At 51.2% G+C, this 20,594-nt stretch overlaps 8 protein-coding genes across 8 annotated transcripts; 4 read left to right on the forward strand and 4 right to left on the reverse strand.

Moving 5' to 3' along the window:
* Positions 1 to 319: 319 nt before the first annotated feature.
* N7515_009115 (uncharacterized protein) lies at positions 320 to 1,261 on the reverse strand (the record flags this gene model as incomplete). The annotated part of the gene is made up of 1 exon (XM_056669859.1): positions 320 to 1,261. The coding sequence occupies one exon, from the start codon at positions 1,259 to 1,261 to the stop codon at positions 320 to 322; it is 942 nt and encodes a 313-aa protein (XP_056517658.1).
* A 572-nt stretch (positions 1,262 to 1,833) lies between these two features.
* Positions 1,834 to 2,589, forward strand: N7515_009116 (gamma-glutamylcyclotransferase family protein; the record flags this gene model as incomplete). The annotated part of the gene is made up of 1 exon (XM_056669860.1): positions 1,834 to 2,589. One exon carries the CDS (start codon positions 1,834 to 1,836, stop codon positions 2,587 to 2,589), a length of 756 nt encoding a protein of 251 aa, XP_056517659.1.
* A 434-nt stretch (positions 2,590 to 3,023) lies between these two features.
* N7515_009117 (adenine phosphoribosyltransferase APT1) lies at positions 3,024 to 3,690 on the reverse strand (the record flags this gene model as incomplete). Its single annotated transcript, XM_056669861.1, has 2 exons — positions 3,024 to 3,169; positions 3,222 to 3,690. The coding sequence occupies 2 exons, from the start codon at positions 3,688 to 3,690 to the stop codon at positions 3,024 to 3,026; spliced, it is 615 nt and encodes a 204-aa protein (XP_056517660.1).
* A 1,925-nt stretch (positions 3,691 to 5,615) lies between these two features.
* N7515_009118 (uncharacterized protein) lies at positions 5,616 to 7,434 on the forward strand (the record flags this gene model as incomplete). The annotated part of the gene is made up of 2 exons (XM_056669862.1): positions 5,616 to 5,771; positions 5,962 to 7,434. 2 exons carry the CDS (start codon positions 5,616 to 5,618, stop codon positions 7,432 to 7,434), a joined length of 1,629 nt encoding a protein of 542 aa, XP_056517661.1.
* Positions 7,435 to 7,801: 367 nt separating this feature from the next.
* Positions 7,802 to 8,541, forward strand: N7515_009119 (uncharacterized protein; the record flags this gene model as incomplete). Its single annotated transcript, XM_056669863.1, has 4 exons — positions 7,802 to 7,847; positions 7,957 to 7,970; positions 8,119 to 8,292; positions 8,395 to 8,541. 4 exons carry the CDS (start codon positions 7,802 to 7,804, stop codon positions 8,539 to 8,541), a joined length of 381 nt encoding a protein of 126 aa, XP_056517662.1.
* A 327-nt stretch (positions 8,542 to 8,868) lies between these two features.
* Positions 8,869 to 13,087, reverse strand: N7515_009120 (C2 domain protein; the record flags this gene model as incomplete). Its single annotated transcript, XM_056669864.1, has 4 exons — positions 8,869 to 10,353; positions 10,406 to 10,874; positions 10,928 to 11,113; positions 11,166 to 13,087. The coding sequence occupies 4 exons, from the start codon at positions 13,085 to 13,087 to the stop codon at positions 8,869 to 8,871; spliced, it is 4,062 nt and encodes a 1,353-aa protein (XP_056517663.1).
* Positions 13,088 to 13,882: 795 nt separating this feature from the next.
* On the reverse strand, positions 13,883 to 14,473 carry N7515_009121 (uncharacterized protein; the record flags this gene model as incomplete). The annotated part of the gene is made up of 3 exons (XM_056669865.1): positions 13,883 to 13,912; positions 13,969 to 14,280; positions 14,351 to 14,473. The coding sequence occupies 3 exons, from the start codon at positions 14,471 to 14,473 to the stop codon at positions 13,883 to 13,885; spliced, it is 465 nt and encodes a 154-aa protein (XP_056517664.1).
* A 472-nt stretch (positions 14,474 to 14,945) lies between these two features.
* On the forward strand, positions 14,946 to 19,952 carry swr1 (putative SNF2 family helicase/ATPase (Swr1); the record flags this gene model as incomplete). The annotated part of the gene is made up of 1 exon (XM_056669866.1): positions 14,946 to 19,952. One exon carries the CDS (start codon positions 14,946 to 14,948, stop codon positions 19,950 to 19,952), a length of 5,007 nt encoding a protein of 1,668 aa, XP_056517665.1.
* Positions 19,953 to 20,594: the final 642 nt, after the last annotated feature.

Genomic DNA, 20,594 nt, shown 5'->3' on the forward strand with positions numbered 1-20,594 from the left:
TGGTTTGTACATAACTGCACAAAGGTTTAGACTTGAATATAGTCAAGCCCTATCAACTGGTTCAAGAAGTGTTTCATCTGATAACAAGTTTGTTTCATTTGATCACAATACATAAGGTGCAGACAAACATCATTACCATAAAACATCTGATAATACGCAATAGCACAACCTGGCAACAAATCTTGCTCACAAGATATCAAAGACAATACACTGTTCCGCATACTTGATAAAACACAAATCAAGAACAAACAAACAAATCCAGACTAGTTAGGGCTGAAAGCAGACGCCTATAAACAACTCTCAAATGAACTGACCCCGCTCAACGGTCATTGCGATTCTGTGCCCATTGCCACATCCCCCAACTCTTCCACCCCAACTCCCTATCCGTGACAATCTTCACATACCGCGGCGCCACAGCCACAGACTTCACCTTCCCATGCCAAGCAGAGTACTCCAGCCCAGCCTCCTTGAAGAACTGCTTGAGCCACTTATTAGGCTCTTCCTCTGGACAAATCGAACCCAATGCCTCAGACAGTTCAGCCTGGATGTTGATCACATAGGTATTCTGCACATACATCGATATAATACTGCGGCTCAGATGCCTGACGGGTGTGTCCAGGTACGGTTCCGTCAGGATCTCCATTTCAGCACCAGGGTATGTATCTACCGTGCACTGGTGAACGATGTCGCCCTCGGTGGGTGCACGATAAAAGAAACCACTTTGGAATACTCGGTTAGTAACCTCCTTCTCAAGTCGCTCTTCAATGCATGCTGCTACCAGCTGGCGGTGGTTGGGTGTTATGCTTAGACAGGGACAGAGATCAACTGCGCCTGTGGATGGATTGCAGTGTTTGTGCATGTTGAGACCGTTGTAGCAGTGAGACTGTTTCTTTACTGAGCGTCGGTGAAGGGTCTGGCATTCAATGCAGTATTGCCAGTACTTGTCTTCCAGTTGGTGGAGGAGTTGGATGCGAGGGTCGTTGGCAAGGTCGGTGTTTGAGCGGAGAGGGAAACGATCTCTTCTTGGGAGGGTGGAGTTCAGAAGAAGTCTGCCACTCTCTTTTCGGTAGGAGACGAGGTAGCGGTAGAGATGTCTGCAGGTCAGAGCCAGGCAGACTTGGTCTGGTAGATCGAGGTATTCTTGGATCATGTCCAGGATCTCGTGGGGGATTCGGCCATTGTTGAGCTTTGGTTTTGGCTTTGGTTTGGCTTGGCCTTGTTGTATGTGTAGGGCTGAGCGTAGAACTTGGAGGGGCTTCATTTTGTCGGATCTTTGCCGAATGGTGGGTGGATATAGTGAGTATAGTATAGAGTGATAGGTGTAGTATACAGAGTAAGATATGGATGAAGGAAAGATGAAGTGAATGAGTCGAGGATCCCTTGAGATTAGACTCTACCTGCTCCGACTCTACATCGAGATGAATTCCGTAGCCCAAATCGGCAATGTATACACATACTTGAGTCATAGGCGTATCTGCTGGAACTCTCAGTATTAGGTTGAGAGATCTAAGCTCCGGAGGATAAAAGGGAAGTGTGCAAGGTATACAGAAACTTAGGGCTTTGGACCTGTGATAGTTTTCATAATGATATTGGAGTAGTATACATGTAGGGTTATCGAGATGAATAGTACTCTCCTATATTACTGTGTACTCTACTAGTCTCAACATGGATAATTTTAGCATAAAGTTTAGAATTATATCAGCCTCAACCGTGGGTCAGCCCCGCTTCCTAACTGGCTTCTCCAATCTCCATGCTTCCACTTCTACTTCTTCATCTTCTCCTCTTCTTCTCTCATCCTCCAATATCCTCAATTATTCCCAATATCAACCCAAAATGCACATTAAAAACAACTCAATCCCAGCAGGCCCAGGTCCAGACCCAACTCTCTCCTCCACCCTCCAACCATCAGAACAACATACCAAAACCCCAATCCCCGCACCAACCAAACCACCAACCTATGCAAAACACCTCTACTTCGCCTACGGCTCCAACCTCTCCCCAACACAAATGAAATCCCGCTGCCGCATAAACCCAACCCACTCCGCAACCCCACTAGCAATCGCAACCCTCCCAAAATGGCGCTGGCTAATCTGCGAAGCCGGCTACGCAAACGTCCTCTCACCTTCCGGCTTGCGCGTTCCAACACAAGACTCAGACACAGCACATGAGATTCCCGTGTCCGGTGACAAGGATGCCGTCTATGGTGTGCTTTACCAGATGGATCTGGAAGATGAGCTCATTTTGGATGCTTATGAGGGTGTTGATGGGCTTGCTGGGGATGCGGATCCGGATTGTGGGGTTCCGGTAACTGTTAGGCCGAAGGTGCAGGGGGATGGGTCTTATAATAAGTGGTATTCTGAGGCGGAGGTTGTGAGGTGGTTGGATGGGGCTGAGGGGGTTAGGGAGGGTCTTGGGATAGATGGTGGATCGGTGCCGGTTTTGGTTTATGTCGATGAGAATTGTGTTCGGCTTGCCGAGCCGAGGTTTGAGTACATTGCTAGGATGAATCGGGCTATTCGGGAGTCGGTGGCGTTGGGGGTTCCTAGAAGCTGGGTAGATCAGGTTATGAGGAAATTTATACCAGAATAGATGAGAGATGGTTGGATTTAGATGTGAATGGTAGGTGTCAAATCATATAGAGTGCATATCATCGTGGGTCACGTCAAGTTCAGTAGCTATCAAGCTACCCTGTTAAGTCACATGTAAACGTGATTGGTCAGTCTATACATGTATAAAATGCATTCAAGCTATATATCTATTGATTGAGGATATTATTCAAGCAGCTCTGGGCCAGCCAATTCTGGCGGGTGTGGTCGACCAGCGAAACGAGTCCCCGAGTATAGTCCGTCGATCCTCGAGACTTGACACTCGAGTGAGATAGTTTAGGGCGGCCCAGGAGCGGGTGAGACGCTTCACCGCAAGATCGGGTATGGTCGGCTTTTGGAGGATGGGGTCATTATTATCGGTTGAAATCGTCGCAGTAGAAATGCTTTTCTTTTTTGGTGAAGCGGTGTGTGTTTCAATCAGGCCTGGCCAGACAGGAGAGTGTAAACAGGCGCGGGGAGCTTATCGCGTCCGTGAAGGAACTCGAGCTCGAGAATGAAGATGAAGCCGAGCAGGTCGCCGCCCATCTTTTGGATCAGCTCACCACCAGCCTTGGCAGAGCCACCTAGATATATATTAGCATGGTAGATATCATTCATATCATTCTAACCACATACCGGTAGCGATAATGTCATCAATGACAAGGACCTTCTGGCCGGGCTTGATGGAATCAGCCTGCATCTGGAAGAAGTCCTGACCGTACTCCTTCTCATAGCCCTGGGTCTCGCAAGGACCGGGGAGCTTGCCCTGCTTGCGCACGGGGACGAAGCTAGCACCCAGACGCAACGCCAGACTGGGTCCGATCAGGAACCCACGAGCCTCGAGGCCGACAATGACATCGGGCTTCTGGCCGCCGTAATTGGCAGTGATGTGAAGTTCCAGAGAGCGGATCAACGCCTCGTGCAAAGAAGGATCGGCGAAGATAGGCAGGATATCCTCGAACAGAATTCCCGGAGAGGGGAAGTCCGGGAATTGGCGCAGAGCGGCGCGCAGTCTTACCTTAAGACTGGCGAGTTCGGCGGCGCTGGCGGCATCGGAGGCGGGGAGTCCGACTTGGGAGGCATCTGGAAGAGTAGAGGAGGACATTGTGAGAGGAAAGAGGGAGGAGAGAGGGGGAATTGGGTAGAAGAAGTAAAAAAACCAAAAAAAATCTGGAGGGGGAAAATAGGAAAATGGTAAAATTACAGAGTTTTGATAAGCAAGATAAACGGGGTTTGCCCCTCACAAGGTCTAGATCGGGACTTGTGTGTACCTTTTTATTTATATTTAAGAGGAATTACTTTATTTTTTTTTCTATATACCTATTCATTGCGTACATTCAAGCATATTATTAACATACATCTCGCTCAAGTCCCATGGAAACCTCTCGGAGACCTATGGTCAATCAGCGGTCAGATATCCAACGCCAGTGGCACGCCACTGTATAAATTACTGCGTCACGCAATGCATATTTTCCTAGAAGACGGTAAACCACATGTTATACATGTAGTACAATGTTGGAGACTACGGTGTACATCACTGCGGTACCTACTAGTACATCAAGACTGTATGTCCATGCCTAACCCGGTCTTGATCTGCATATTGACCCCAATAGACAGTAGCCCACAAAACTAGTGCTTAGCCCCTCGCAATCGTCAGGGCCAAACAGATCGTGTCGCAAACTGATACGGGTCGTCATCCGTGTGCATTGTTGCACTTGGCGTCCTGGACTATGAGCTGGGGTTTGGTTTAGTTTGGAGCATTAACCGGGGATGGAACCAGAACCAGAACCGTTCGTGATAGAGGTACTGTGTACACGGTACTCCGTATGAATGACTCATTTGACAGATATGATAGTTAGCATGTGCAGATGGTGGATCAGACCATTGCGACGGATGTGAGCCGTATGGCCCTGCAGCTTTGACACACCGTACGGACATTACACCAAGCCTCGGCCAATGGAGTGTTTCATATGGCGACGTGATCTGAACTCGTCACAGTGGCTGGGATAAACTGCAGATGGTGGGGTTTTGTCCGAGCGTATTGTACGCAGTAGCGGGGTGATCACTGATTGTGTTCGATAGGGAAGGTTGGGAAATATTGGTAACTGATCACTGGAAATAAGTATGTGATATGACACGGCAAGAAGCAAAAAAAGAAATCTCAGGATTGGTTTTTAGGAATAGCCGAACGCGGGGGTCGAACCCGCAGCCTTAAGATTAAGAGTCTTACGCTCTACCGATTGAGCTAGCCCGGCCGGGCTGTTGTAGGAGGCTGCCAATTAGTGCTACATAAGCCAAATATGTACTACTAATGCGTAGTTACCTGTACAGAGTCGATACTATAGAATGTGTATTTGGTTGTGATTATCCATGGATGTATTTCATTATTGGTCTGAGTCGATATTCAAAATCAACTACTTAATCCATATTTGTTCTGACGATATGTGTTCATTGAATTAGACCGACTGGCGGGTTATAGTCATCACATATATATATGCCGCAGTGCAGTCGACTGGCCTCAGTTCATGATAAATGACGAAATCCGATAGTTTATGTGCTAGGCAACTAGGCACCAATTCCAATTTCCACCGGAGAATAACCTTTCCCACACCAGTGGCTGTATCATCAAGCAACCACGAAACGGCATGTCCTTGATTCATTACCACCTACATGTACATAGCGATTGACCATACGTGAGGTAGGTAGATGGATGTAGTCATCGTCTCAACGTCTCAGACACCTTGATTGATACAAGATTCAAGAGCTCAAGAGTCGACAATATCATCTGTGTAATTCCATGAGGTGCTGGCAGCTATTGACGATCTCCCGAGCCTATGATGTCTCACCTAAAACGGAATAGCCTCTCACATGACCACGCACAGACCACCTCGCTTCCCGTTTTTCCGCCGTCGGCCCATATAAAGCGACCGGTTTTTCTCTTTCCCATCTCTCTCTTGGATCTTCGAGAGCCTCGACAGGCCACTTCCATCTCAGATGAATTCTTTCTGACACATTGTAATACATTTGCCTATGTCACCCGCCGTGATCTCTGAAATGCAGCCAGATCTGCACCGTGAACAGCTCGAGGCCGTTGGCACAGCCCTCGATGCTCTCCTACTAACCGTGTACCGACTGACTCACAGACACCATGAGCTGTTCCAGCACATGGATGATGTCTACAAGGAGGTAAATACACACCCTTTCCATTTCCCTTGCGTTCGCATCTTGGTCTCGCATGACGACGAAAAGCTCTAGATCAGGAGTCACTCTTTTGTGACAATGACGGATTAACATGTATTATCTGATTGAGACCATGATTGCCTTGCTATTTCATGCATATGTGAAGATGAACTTGTTGCTAACATTACATCTTTAGTATTCAGAAGTGATAGACATTCTGCCTCCCAAAGATAGACCTCATGCATTGGACATTCAATCGAAACTGCTCGCGCAAACAGAAGAATACCGTCAGGGCCTCGTACACAGCAAACCTCCCGTGGAGGAGCAACTGCTGAATTCTATGGATGTAATAAACACACTCGTTGCACATCAAAATGTAGACGAAATTACCTTTTCGGCCATAAAGAACGGGGTAAAAGGCTGCAAGTCCTTGCTCCGCTCTTCAGACGCTCTTTCCCAAATATCCTCCAACTCGTGCATCGGGCAAGCACCGGCTCCAGCAATCACGCTGGAGAAGGACTTCACAACGAATGGCACCCAGGGGCAGTTGCACTGTCCCTTCTCCAAACCCAATAACATGAAAACCGAGACTGGCAGTGAAGCCCCCAGCGGGCAAAACTCTGCGAAGATACACATCGAATCCACCTGCGGCCACGATAATCTCGACCCTGTCAAGGCCGAGCTAGACGAACTACGATCCAACCGTGCCCCGTCAGCTCCGTCATCGAAAGGAGCATGCCCGGTGTCCCGATGCCCGATCCGATTCCTCAACCAACACTCTCCCGAAGAAATAGCCGATTACGTCGAACGACACAAACATGAGATCCCACGAAGCCATGCCATCTGTGTCAAGCGCTACCAGCGAAACCCACAGGACATGCGACAACTCGACGCGAAGTACGGCGGCCTGACCAGTATGATCGCCGGCCTGGGTGTCAAGCACCAAGCCTTCCTGCCAGACCGACAGACCGGCGAAGGCCACTCCTCTGCTTCTGCCTCTACCCAACGTGTTGAGAAATGGGCCGAGAACGTGGACCCCGTCACCTCCGACGCCGATCTCGAGGACGGTAAGGGCGATGATAATGATGAAGATCGCCAGGGTCGCTTTGACCGTCCCCTCCGTGAAGTCCGCGTGGGTGAATCTCCAAGTCGGCCCTGGGGCATCTCAGTGCCCGTTACAAGTCTACCTCCCATCTCAGAGCCACCCTCCGGTGCGACATCTATTCCTACCTCTCCCGAACCTCAAACCGACAAACCCCCCACCAAGCCCGCTGGCCGCTGTCCATTTGGCCACGACCGACCAAAGCCGGATGCCCCCGAACCGGAACCTGAGTTGGAGAAGCCATCGAGTGCTGAACAGACCCCGGTCGAGAAGGCTGCCAGAGCAGAGAAACCCGGTTGTCCATTTGGCCACGACAGACCCAAGGCCGAAGCTACAGAGCCTGCACCGCTCTGGACTGGCATGCCCAAGGACCAAACAGCCATAGGGGGAGATATTCCTCATATTACTCCGAACCCTGCAGTTGCTGCGAGCGAGGACCCCACGAAACCCAGCCTCCACTCGGCGCTCTCGAATGCCTCCCACGTCACCTTCAGTGGCCCCGTTTTCTTCGGCTACTCCGCCGAGGAGACGGCCAAGCTGCTGCAACAGCTTGGAATGAGCAAATGATGGCGAAGGGTCTTCTGTACAGTATGTTTATGGACGGGTTAACGCATCACGACGAAACGACTTGAATTTTTAGCCAGCATTCTCTTTATCAACTCAGACCATATTCAAATGTGCAAATTACATCCACATCTGTACTGTATAATACACAATAGACAAACATGTACTCCGTACTGTGTAAAGTAAAGTCCGATGGTGACTTCATCGGGGAGCATCAACGCTCTCCGAGGGAAACTCGAGCGGGGCATTTATCATCACCCTCTCCGTACATAACCTCTTCCTCCCCATGCTGCGAATCACTCCTCGTCTTCTATCTCTATCTCGAACTCTTCGTCCTTCAATCCCTCTTCAATCCCACCCCTCCCTCAAAATGTCTGCCCACATGTCCGCCATCACCGCCAAGGATGCTTGCCCTCGTAAGTCCCCAGTCATTCCATGAGCTTCCTCCTATCCCACGGGGATAGAAAGACTCAATCCTAGCCCTAGAACAGGGTACAGAGCAATAACTAACTGCATACTCCCTAGCTGCCGGCCCTTACGTACGTCTCAACCTTCTCAATCTACTCAATCTACTCAATCTACGAGAGCTACCCCTCCATCCCCGGATCCCCGCACAATCCACTATACAACACATCCACAAACACCTTCGAAGCAAACGAAGAGAAATATACTAACAAACAATTACAGTCCCAGGCCATCCGCGCCAACGGCCAGATCTTTGTCTCCGGCCAGATCCCCGCTGACTCCTCCGCCAACCTCGTCGAGGGCAACATCGGCGTCCTGACTCAGGCCTGCTGCGATAACATCAAGGCTATCCTGCTTGCTGCTGGTTCCAGCGTGGACAAGATTGTCAAGGTCAACGTATGTCTTCTTCCCCTTCTGTCATGGTGATGGTGGTGTGATGGGCTCCGATTTCGGGCGTAAATTATACTGGAGAGGGAACTGTTGCTGACGATGTTGTAGGTCTTCCTGACTGATATGGCTAACTTCGCTGAGATGAACGCTACCTATGAAAAGTTCTTTATTCACAAGCCTGCTCGTAGCTGTGTTGCTGTTCACCAGCTGCCTAAGGGTGTGCCTGTTGAGATTGAGTGCATTGCTCTGGAGTAGATTGACTTTCAATGTTCTATGCAATCTCATGTTTGAGTCATTGAAGACATAAAAGAGAATCGATATAACTAAAGAATTGGAGTGAACGGCTGTTACTTGTACTAAGTGGAACGTCTTCTATATCTTCATTATTTCCATTTCCGATCTTTAATTAGCATAGGCGAGTACAGCAGCCAAATTGGGAATCATAAGAGTCAAGGGTTCATGGGTGAGACATAATGCAAAGGGAGAATCAGAGGATAGGAAAAAAAAGAACGACGTTGCTGGCTTATATGTAGTAGCAAAGTAAAGAAGAGATAGCAAAGAGCCTGGTAGACAGCATGATATTCATCGGGCATGGGGAATGATACCGCTCATGCGGCTTCCAGCACCAGCCATCAGGCTCTGCTTGACGATAGCATCGGCCGCCGCCGCAGCAGCGAGCCTTTCCTTCTGACGACTGCGATCGCGCAGATAGCCAGCAGCTTCGGGGCGCATGCGGAGAATGCGCAGGATCATATCGTCGTTGGGATCAGCCTGCGCCTCCCGCCGCTTCTCCTCCTTGGCCTTCTTCATCGTGCCCAGATTGCGGGAGAGCATGATGCTCTTGGCGCGACGGGCAGCGGGGAGTCCTAAACCGCCGTAGCCACTACCCGTGTTGCCGAGGTGGGCAGGGGCAGAAGCGCGGTTGCGGTTTGCCTGTTGGCGGTTGACGGTTGCCGAGGCCATGCGCTCCGAAGTGCGAATGAGGTTCTCCGTTGGTTCGAAGTAGAAGAAATTCAGAGACTGGATTTCGTGATATTTGGGTGATTTCAGGATATCGATTGGGACACCGTTTGCTTCTCCGGTGTCTTCGTCAACCGCGTGGAAGAAGTTTAAGAGCAGCACGAGCCAGCGTGATACGATGTCGACTTCTTGGATGGTCAAGGGCTTCTGGTGGGATGGCTTGTCTGAGAGAGGAGGCACGAGGAGACTCTCGATGGTGGCAAGTACTTCCTTCCATAGGCGAGCCATCACCATCTTCATGGCTTCAGACGTGAGGGTTTTGTTCATGATGGCGAAGTTGTCATTGAAATAGTTGAATAGTGGAGTCAGTGCGTTTTCGACGTCTGCCGGGGAGGGACCAGCTGGGGCTGGCTGGGCCCGGTTGCGGTTCAAGAAGCTCGAGACGCTGGATATGCTGATTCCACGAGAGAGGAGAGACTTCAGCGTTCGCCGAGACAGACAGTTGCTGATATATGCAGACAGCTTCTCGGTGATCTTTCGCGTCATGTCTCTCTCGGTTCGTTTCAGCGTGCGGAAGGCCTTGCCGAAGTAGAATTGGATGTCGTCTCGCTCGCCTTCCATGCTGACTCGGAGCAACAGCCGACCTTGAGTATCCAGGTCGAGCCAATACTCTCTGGGCAGGAAGTCACTGAAGTGCACTGGATCCAGCTTGATCGATGTGCGACCAACGTAGTCGTGATCGCCCACTGCATCCCAATCCCAGATGGTAGCGATGATATTTATAGGGCCTTGAGTAGTGAGATCCACCGCATCCTCCCATCGGGGGTTGAGGTTATTGTAGATGGTGCGGGTTTTCGCGATTCGTTTCTGGTACTCATCCGTCAAAACGACATATGGGTCGCTACCACCACCGATATCACAGGCTTTCAAGTCTTCGGCCTCCACTACCTTGATCGTAAAGACGTAGTTGGTAGACTTGCGGACCTTCTTGAGCTGCGGTGGAGTGTGTTTCGCAATGACCTCCGCGCATCCGTCGACATTAATGTCTTTCTCGAGCTTGTCAAGCTGGGCAAGTGCATACTCGATGTTATTCAGTTTCACCAGAGACTATTGAGAATGTCAGCCATGTTACGTAGTGTAAAAGCAATTTAGAACGCACCTCGGACGAGAATTGGAAGGGCTCGATTTTGTCCTTATTGGTCCAGGTGTCTTTGGCGAACTGCATCAACTTCTCCTGGGTGGTTTGGTTCAGAGCCGCCTCCTGTTCGGGTGTGAGACGATCCATCTCCCGCGTAAACATTTTCTCCAAGGAGTCACAGTAAGTTGCCACACCTTTACCAATAGAGTTGGAAAGATGCGTCATGAACTTCGCATACTGGAGGTCATCGTCCCACTCCAGATTTACCAGACTTTCCAGAACTTGATTGAAAGATCGGAAAATGTCAATCACCGACACACTGTGACGAGCGTCTTCGGGGGCAAGATCTGCCGCACCATCGGCGCGAACGGCGAACGCATCTTGTCTGGTAGCTTGGCTCACCCAGTCCATGATCTTTTGGTCAGTGAGGCGAAGCCATCGCCAGACGAACTCTTGCAGTAGACTCTCCACATGGAAGGGGAATGGAGCACTGTAACAAGTTAGCTAATCTATAAGAGTGCTAGGGGGGTCCGGCTATCTCACTCTTCATGTGTGTTACGGAATAACCGTCTGACAATAGCAAGCTGCTTGTATAGGTCAAAGCCATCTTGGATAGCAATTTCCTCGCCCCTCGCTTTTGCCTGATCCATGATCCTGATGATCATCTCGTGTGCATCCTCAGCGAACATGGGAAGTACATTGTGGCACAAGGTCGTGAATGGGTTCACCCTAGTTGCCGGTTAGAAAATGATCAAAAAGAGAGACGTAGACAGTAACCTACCCCATGATCTCCGGGTTATTGCGGTAGCGTTTCTGGATCTTTAGCGCAAGCCTGGAAATGGCATCGCCAAGCTGAACAACATGATCGAAATCCCAAGCCTCTTGTTCCACTGGGATAAGTTGGCTAAGAAGGCTTTGATACTTCGTTGTTGCTTTTTGAGCAAGTCCTTCTTGCACATACGTGCTGAATCGATCGATGTCTTCGGGGTCTTCAATATAGTTGGGATCCGTCTGGACGTGGGTCTCCAGAACATACATTACTGGGCCGAGTGGGCGGGGCTTTGCCTCGAAGCAATCCATCATGGCTTCATAAAGCTCCCGGAGCAGAGCCTCGTGGAGCTTGGACAACAAATGCTGCATCGCCTGTAGATCATGTACGGTCCATCGCTTCCGATCAAAGACTGTGGAAGCAACGAAGCTACTGCGTTTGCGGTTCTCACCCGAAGGCATTTCTTTCACAAAAGTAAATGCCGAGTCGAGAGTATCGAGGTCGATTTCATTGTCGACGAATTTGTCCTGAGCCACCTCGAGGAACAACACGACGCGGGAGAAGGCGGGGATCCGCCAGCGGACACATATCTCATTGAGCAGCTCGGTGGACTGCTTGGAGAGGAGTTTCATAGAAGGCACATCGGACGTTGCTTGGGAAGCTTCCAGTTCACGGTCTCGGAGATCGTGACTCAAGGTCTGGGACAAGATGAACTTGTATGTCGCCCGAGGGTCAGACGGTATGAAAATGTATGTATCGGATTCATCTGAATCTTCCAGAGAAAGCCCACTCAAATCAACCGGCTGGTCAATGACATACGATGTTCTATCAGTCCGACCAGAAGATGTCCTTGCCAGGTCAGGATTCTCGTGCGGACTCGAATTGTACTGAGGAAGAGACCCCGGGGTACTTTTGGCCAGCTCGGGGTTGGATTGCACAATTGCGAGCATCATCTGGGAGAGATCGGGGCCTTCGCTCTTTTTCCAGGTCTCATAGGCTTCATCCGACTCAAAATCATCTCTTGACATTGTTTTGCGCGTCTGAAGGTTGAGGTGGGCTTGGTAGGTCTTTAGGTCCTGCAGCGCTGCCTTTTCTGTCCAAGTAGACTTGTATTTATCAATCTCGGATTGTGCCTGGGATGTGGTCATCCCAAAGATCTTGGCCACATGCTGCACCAGCGGCATGTCCTTCACATTGTAACTCAATGCGCCAGCGTTCTCTGTCGTAGACGCAGGACCGTTTGCCTGCATGAGGTCCTGATCTTGCAGGAGAAGCTTGTTTTCCAACACCGACAATCGATTGGCCAACTCTGGACGGTCCTTCGACCACTCATGATCCTTCAATGTAAGCGCAAGGAGACGGACAAAGAGCGCGACGTGTCGATCCACCATGAGCTTCCAGCTGTCATCGTCGGGCTCTTTGCCCTTTCCAAGCTCTTTCACAGCGTTTGAGTAAAAGATAAGGAGCAAGTCTTCAGCTCGTCGATCTTTCTCCATGCGTCTCCGGAACGAGTCCTCCTTCAGAACGTTTAAAAAGACAGCGAATGTCCGCACCACTAGGTGGTCCTGGTATTCCTTCCTCTTCTCCTTCCCGATCAATACCCCCGTCAGCCGTTTCTCCAGCTCGGCCACGAAACCATGGGGAACCCTTGTGCTCTTGGAGTCCCTGACCAGGGAGAAATCGCTCATCAAGTCATGAATGGAAGTGGAGGATCGTTTTGGCCGCGCCGGCGCGACGGGAGCATTTTGGATGCGACGAGAACGAGGGTGGAGGAGATAGGCTAGATAGGCGACCCGAAGGGCATGGCTGTATGCCACGTTGGCGTTTAGCGGCCGTCGTCGTGATATGGAGGAGTTGCGCTCATGGCGACTTTCATTCTGAAGACTGTTGATCCGTCGGTTGACTCCTCGGGATTGGCTAGATGCTGTCGACATGGGTGTTCCCAGTTAGATTCGTGCGACGGGGGGAAAAGGAGCAGCGGAATGCGCGAGCATGGATGAAGTTGGCAGAGCAACCAGCACTCGGATGGAAGAAGCTTTTCAGAGGCTTCTCTTTTTTGTTTTCTATCCAAAGTGGGAAAGTCGCAGAGCTTGAGATGGTGGATTGTTTATCGAAGGGGAGAGAGGGGGAAGGGTGAAACAAAAAGCTGCCGGACCAACTGACGTAGACGCCCCGTCTAAAACAAGGCTCTTTAGCGCGTGACAGTGTCGGCGATGGCATAAGATTGTCTATATTGTCTCTAACTGTATTAACTAGATGATGTTGTCCCAAGGGAGACCTGATCCTTGTTTCCCCTGCATTGGTGTTGGGGCCGAACCCACAGCACTACACACATAAACTATGTAGCTATCACCACAGTACTGTGTAGAGCTGCAAGGGTTTCCTAACTATCTGTTTGACCATCCCTCTGATACATTCGTCGTACGTACCTGGATGGTAACCTACATGGAATTAAGGGTATAACTTGCCTCTGCAAGTGTTTGAATGAGAGCTGGGTCATGGTCTCGCTCATTGTTCCTTTACTGGCACAACAAGCCAAATCTCAATATCAGATGCGACATCCCGTGGATATAACAAAGACGATAGTTTTAATCCAAATTCATTCCGAGCATGCGATCGGTGTGTTCGGGTTCTGATGAAACATGGGACCGGTGAAGCGATCACCTGTCCGTTTAGACGCCGAGAGAAAACCGTACTGGTATTTACATAAACAAAAAGAAAGATCTCAATCACCACTTGTCCTCGCCGGACTTGCGAGCCTGGACATAGTTAGCTCGCTGTTCTTGTGGTTGTATTGACCATGTCCAATACATACCGGCAGAGCATTGGGACCTCCCAACTCCTTCTCCAGACCGTCGACATAGGTCTTAGGAACACTTGGCTTGTCAGGGTAGTTCAGGCTGACAATACCAACCAAGCCCAGGAAAGCAACAACGAAGCATCCGAGGTGGAGGAAACCCTTGCCAGCGGAGACGTGGGTATACTGTTCGGGACTGAAGACACCGAGGATCTCGTTATCCTCGTGCACCGGCTCACCAAAGTTGCGCTTCTCTTGCGCATCCCACCAGCCGCCATGGGGGTCTCTGAATGCCCGCTTCACTCGGGGAGGGTTGGGGTAGTTGTTGTTCTGTCTCGGAGTTAGATTTCGGGTATCAAGTGTGGAGCTGGCGTGTACGCAGGCCATGTAGGTGTTGTACCTGTAGAGGATCGTCAACTGAAGCAGCACGGAGAGCTGGGACCTGGGAGAAGGATGCGCGGGGAGCAATGGCTCGGGCGGCAACCTGGGGCAGGCGCCGGGCCAAGATTCGTTGAGACAGCATCTGGAGGGAATTGGACGTTAGAAACGCTATGGGACAGCCTCAAAGATGAAGCGGAGCTAAAGAAAGGACTCACTGTTATGCTGAAAGACGAGCAGCAAAGGAGTGTCAGAGGAAGGCAAGTCAGCCAATTGGGTAGAGGGGGTTGAATATCGATGATGGAACGGATGGAGGTTTGCGGAATGTATGGCCTGAGGCAACAAGTCACAAGACTCAGGCATTCACGCGCGGCGCGACCATATGTAATCGTTCGCCCAAACGGAAAAAAACCACCCTCCACGTATTCTCATCATCACCCTTGTTTTTCTGTCCCCATCCACGCTACAAACCCGATAAGGATGCCAAACTTCTTGTAGTAAATCTACTCGACAGTCCCTATTCATTGATGCCAAAATAAACAACATCGACTGCGCCATTGCTGAGATAACTGGGGTCACCTGCTATCAACGGCCCCTGTCGTCTGCAGCTACAAGTCATGCAAAACGGCAGCCCCAACGGCCCATCCACACAAGATGAACGAGTAACACCCGTGTCCGATCCTGCACCCCCCAACGGGTCTGCCATCGAAAATTCATCGGATTCTACCACCAACGATACAATTCCTCCCCAGCCGCAAGACGTCGAAGCTGTCCCCCTACCCGAAGAACCTCCATCAAAAAAGAGAAGACTCACAGATTCCTCCTCATCGCAACGTACTACTCCCCGGCCACCATCGCCGCCTTGGAAGAAGGCTGGATACGACGGTCCGACATCGTTTCTCTCGGACGGCAAGCGCAGGTCTTCGCGCACAAACGCAGTCCCCATCGAGCTTCAACCCCCATCGAACACCAGAAATACGCGTGCGGCTCAGAATAAAACTATTGGCAAATCTGCTCGTGATGGAACAAAGCCGGCCACATCCTCACCGCTATCGGTGACACAGTCACGCGCCGACGTCAATGGAAAGCTGGGGGGAAAGGCTACTGCCAATGGGTCGCCCCGTGCGCCGCCTGCGCGCAGTGCAACTAACAAGACACAGCGTCTTGCGCAGGTACAAATACCGAAAGCGAGTCCTTCGCGCGCGAAATCTCGAACCTCCCTCCCTCGTCAGTCCGTCAGCGCAGTTGGCACAAATACTCGCTCCCTTCGCGACCGCCAATCCCTTTCAAACTTATCCAATGGGGATGGAACACTCGATGACGACAAGCTGAATGGTGAGCAACCCGAACAAGGATCTTCGAAAGTTCCAAGATTGCGCCTCAACCTGAAGAAGCCTGTCCTTCCCGTCCTCCACCCCGGCCACATACCGCAGAAGAAGCACGAATCGTTCAGGGAATGGATCTACCAAGTAGATGGCTCAAGTATTCTATCTGAAGAGGAGGCTATGGTAGAAGCGCGCAGGCGGCATGAAGTGATAAGTGCTGCCGAGCCCGGCGGACCATTGAGCTCGCAAGTCTGCTCAGCATTTATCACGGAACAGCAAGAGGAGCCTCCACCACAGTATTCCCACCAGGATCACCTTGTCTCCCATGCTCTCTATTTCCAGAAACTACTCGAGAAGGAGCACAAGCGCCACCTACAGACCGCCAAGATGTTCGCACAATGGTGTGCAGACGCATATCGAAAACGCCACAAGAACCCGGAAGACATACTGCGTGAGCAGCAGGAGGAGATGCGTGGGAAACGCAAGCAGCTAGCAAAGGATCTCCAGAAGATGTTCGACCTCGCCCGTGCCGATATTGATCGGGTACGTCTAGCGCGGTGGGAAGAAAAGCGCAAGATGGAAGACCAGCAGGCCCTTGATCGTGCGATCAAAAAGTCGACCATGCTGTTTGAGAAGCGTCGATCGGAGATTCTAGGTGAACTGCCCAGCGATGCTCCTGTGACCAGTGAGGATGAGGAGGATGGCAAATCGGGCTTGTCGTCTGATTCAGGCGAAGAAGACGAAAGTAACATGTCGGATTCTGAATCTGCAACCGACGACGAGGGGAACGTGGACGACGATGCCAATCTGACCGCAGAGGAACTACGGATGAAGTATGCCAACCTACCCACTGAAGACCGTTTGGACCGAATGTCTGTAGTCTCTGGCAGCTCGGGAATGACCGACCCCAACGAATCCATCGGCGTTGGAGCTGCTTTAGACGACCTAGATTCAAACGCCACTCCCGAGCATAACGAGCTGGATGAAGTCGACTCTGTGTTGATGGATGACAGCGATGAATCCACCGATATGGATGATGACATGGGTGATAGTGACGAATCGGAAGGCGCCTCGAGTGATGAAGAGTTGGATGATGAAGATGTCAGACCGGGCTTGCTGGGCTTCTTCTCCAAAGACAGCCCCATGCCAAGCGAAGCCGAGCGAGGCGACGAAACTTCAGTTGTGGGCCTTGAACATGACGTCGAAAAATCCGCATCGGAGTTCGAGGATCCAGATGAAGTCTCCCTCGTTCCTAATGGGCCGACGGCCAGCGAAGGCACTTCTCCAGAAGACACACCCGTGCACAAAGCCGATGCATCTGCAGCCTCTCCCGCCACCGGCGGAGACACTCCTACTGTTGATACTCCAATGGACGATGAACCAGCCGAACCCAAGAACGAGGAGGCAGTTTCTGTGGTTGATACTCCGGTGGAAGAGGTGCCTGTCGAGCTGACAACTGCGGAGGCAACTCCCGATGCCGATGCAAATGCGGGCGATGAGGCCCAAGCCATGGAGGTAGATCAAGTTCATGACAGCCGACCAAGTAGGGACATGTCCAGTGAGCCTTCACCGGGAACCTTCGCGACCAAGCCATCCGAACCCGAGTCGGTCTCATCGCTCGAGCCTGGAATCGACAAGGCGTTGCAAATCAGTCACTCACCCGCCCCAGGCCTTCAGACACCCATTCCATCGATCCTGCGCGGTACACTACGTGAATATCAACACTATGGGTTGGATTGGCTTGCGGGTCTGTACAAGAACCACATCAACGGTATCCTGGCCGATGAGATGGGTTTGGGCAAAACCATTCAAACCATTGCCCTTCTCGCCCATCTTGCCGTGGATCATGGTGTCTGGGGCCCGCATTTGGTGGTCGTTCCCACCAGTGTCATGCTCAATTGGGAAATGGAGTTCAAGAAATGGTGTCCAGGTTTCAAAATCATGACCTACTACGGCAACCAAGAAGAACGCAAGCAGAAACGTCGAGGCTGGACAGACGACAACGCCTGGAACGTGTTGATCACATCGTATCAGCTCGTTCTGCAAGATCAGATGTCTCTCAAGCGAAAGGATTGGCACTACATGATTCTTGACGAAGCGCACAACATCAAGAACTTCCGCTCACAGAGGTGGCAAGCTCTTCTTACGTTCAAGTCTCGTGCTAGGCTTCTTCTTACAGGCACACCGCTCCAGAACAACCTCACGGAACTGTGGTCTCTTCTGTTCTTCTTAATGCCGTCGGATGGCAACAATGGGGGCGTCGAAGGGTTTGCGGATCTGAAGGATTTCTCTGAATGGTTCAGACGCCCCGTGGAACAAATTCTCGAGCATGGCAGAGAGACGATGGACGAGGAGGCCAAGGGGGTAATCACCAAACTTCACACCGTTCTCCGCCCGTATCTCCTCCGTCGACTGAAAGCCGATGTCGAGAAGCAAATGCCCGGCAAGTATGAACATGTGGTGTACTGCAGGCTCTCCAAGCGTCAGCGATACCTCTACGATGGCTTCATGTCGATGGCCCAGACCAAGGAGACGCTTGCATCCGGAAACTTCCTCTCCATCATTCACTGCCTCATGCAACTTCGTAAAGTGTGCAACCACCCTGATCTCTTTGAAACCCGACCTATCTCTACCTCGTTCGCAATGCCACGGTCCGTGGCTATGGACTTCAATGTCAAGGAATCCCTTGTCCGACGAAGACTCCTCTTTGAACATCCACTCACCAAGATCGATCTGGATTTCCTCAACCTCGCCCCGGTGTCACGGGAAGATATCTCACGCCGACTGGCCGATGACAGTATCAGGCTCATGGCTCTCGGTCCGTTCCAGACCCTGCGAGAACGCCAGTACAACCGTACCAACTGGGAGATGGGCTTTGACGGGTCCAACATGCAGACGATTCTGGAGTCATTGGAAAATGCCTGTCGAAAGAGACGAATGGCCGAGTTAGAGCGGTGTCTTTACTTCGAATCTAAGCGCCATGGGCGTCGGCCCATCTACGGTAGCAGTCTTATCGAGTTCATCAGGGCTGGGACACAGGAACATGCGCTATCTAATGCACCCCTGCGGAAGCGCTCGATGGCGGACTGGCTGTCGAGCCGGTCTTCCGTCCTCGCGTCGATGATTTTGACCATCGAAGAGCGGGCTTTAGAGATGCACGGCTACGTCCAGCGATTCGCCTGCGTTACGCCGGCCGCAGTGGCTGCGGGAATGAACGAAGCCGCTCTGACTCCCGTCGAGACCCGGCTCTTGACCAATAATCGACCAAATCCGCCCTACGATCCCTTCCACGAAGCGCGGATGCGGCTTTCTATCGCTTTCCCGGATAAGAGACTACTTCAATACGACTGTGGCAAGCTACAACGTCTTGACAAACTCCTGCGTGACCTCAAAGCCGGTGGTCATCGCGCCTTGATCTTCACGCAGATGACCAAGATGCTCGACATCCTCGAACAGTTCCTTAATATCCACGGTCATCGCTATCTTCGACTTGATGGAACGACGAAAGTCGAGTCCCGACAGATGCTTACAGAACGCTTCAATAGCGACCCTCGGATCCTCGCTTTCATCCTGTCGAGTCGATCCGGCGGTCTCGGCATTAACCTGACGGGCGCAGATACGGTCATCTTCTACGATCTGGACTGGAACCCGGCGATGGACAAGCAATGTCAAGATCGGTGCCACCGCATCGGTCAAACCCGAGATGTGCACATCTACCGCTTCGTCTCGGAGTATACGATTGAATCCAACATCCTCCGCAAAGCCAATCAGAAGCGCATGCTCGACGACGTGATCATTCAAGAGGGTGAATTCACCACGGACTACATGACCAAATTGGGTGCTGCCCCGATCGCCGAACCCGACGCGCGCGACGGCCAGGACGAGGCCAGTGCCGCCATGGATCGCGTGCTGGGTACACGTGTCGGGGGGACCCGAGTTTTCGAAGCTGCGGAGGACAAGGAGGATCTAGATGCGGCGAAGAACGCACAGAAGGAACAAGAGCATGCAGACGATGGAGACTTTGAGGAACACAGTGCCACCCATGGTACTGGAACCCCCGCTCAGGTCGGAACTCCGGCCCAGGTTGGGACTCCGTTGCCTGTGGAGGAGACTGGTGTGTCCGATCCGATGCACGTGTCTGAGGGTATCCCTGGGGAAGCCGAACCTGGTCATATCGATGACTATCTCTTGAGGTTTATGGAGTGGAACCTGAAGGATGAACCGTTGATTCTGCCTGCGGATAAGAGTAAGAAGAAATCCAAAAAGGGCAAGGAACATCATATTAAGAGGCGTCGTTGATGGCTTGTTTGGTGGAGTCACTACTGTTTCATATCTCAATGTTTTCCTCGAGGGGTGGACTTCCCTCCAGTGGTGGGCTCTAATTGTAATTGTCTGTGTATAATCTTGAAGTTTGTTTTATTGTTTTATTGTTCGATTAGCTGTTATCACATGCCTCTTTACTCTTCTCTACTCCGTACTCTGTATCAATTTACATTATGGCCGCTTGGAATAGAACCACGACTCCACGAGCCAAGCGCGTAACTTATCTGCCTACTGTGTAAAATCTGCCTTATCTGTTGGAGACGCAGTCAATGAAATCAATAGTGTGTCTGAGATTATGGAGTCCGGAGTGGATCATCCGGATGGGCTGCACGGGAGATCATGTGTAGACCCCGCGATATGAGGCTATTGAATGGTAGACCCCGAATCCCCGAAAGTTTGGATGTGGATGACCCGTGGCCCGGTCGATCTTACCGCTGCCTCGGTAAGTTGAAAGTCACCTGAGCTTAGGTAAGGGTATACGAAATGGATACGAATGATTTCATTAGCATAGACACAGCACAATAGTTACGGAGTAACTACGGAGACATTTAGGGCTGGATAGTTGGAGTCGATCTCCACCGTTCGGAGATACCCAAATTGACCGAATCATGGAAATGT

Source organism: Penicillium bovifimosum, assembly GCF_028826915.1.
Source record: "Penicillium bovifimosum strain IBT 22155 chromosome Unknown utg000007l_segment0_segment0, whole genome shotgun sequence".
Classification (NCBI taxonomy): domain Eukaryota; kingdom Fungi; phylum Ascomycota; class Eurotiomycetes; order Eurotiales; family Aspergillaceae; genus Penicillium; species Penicillium bovifimosum.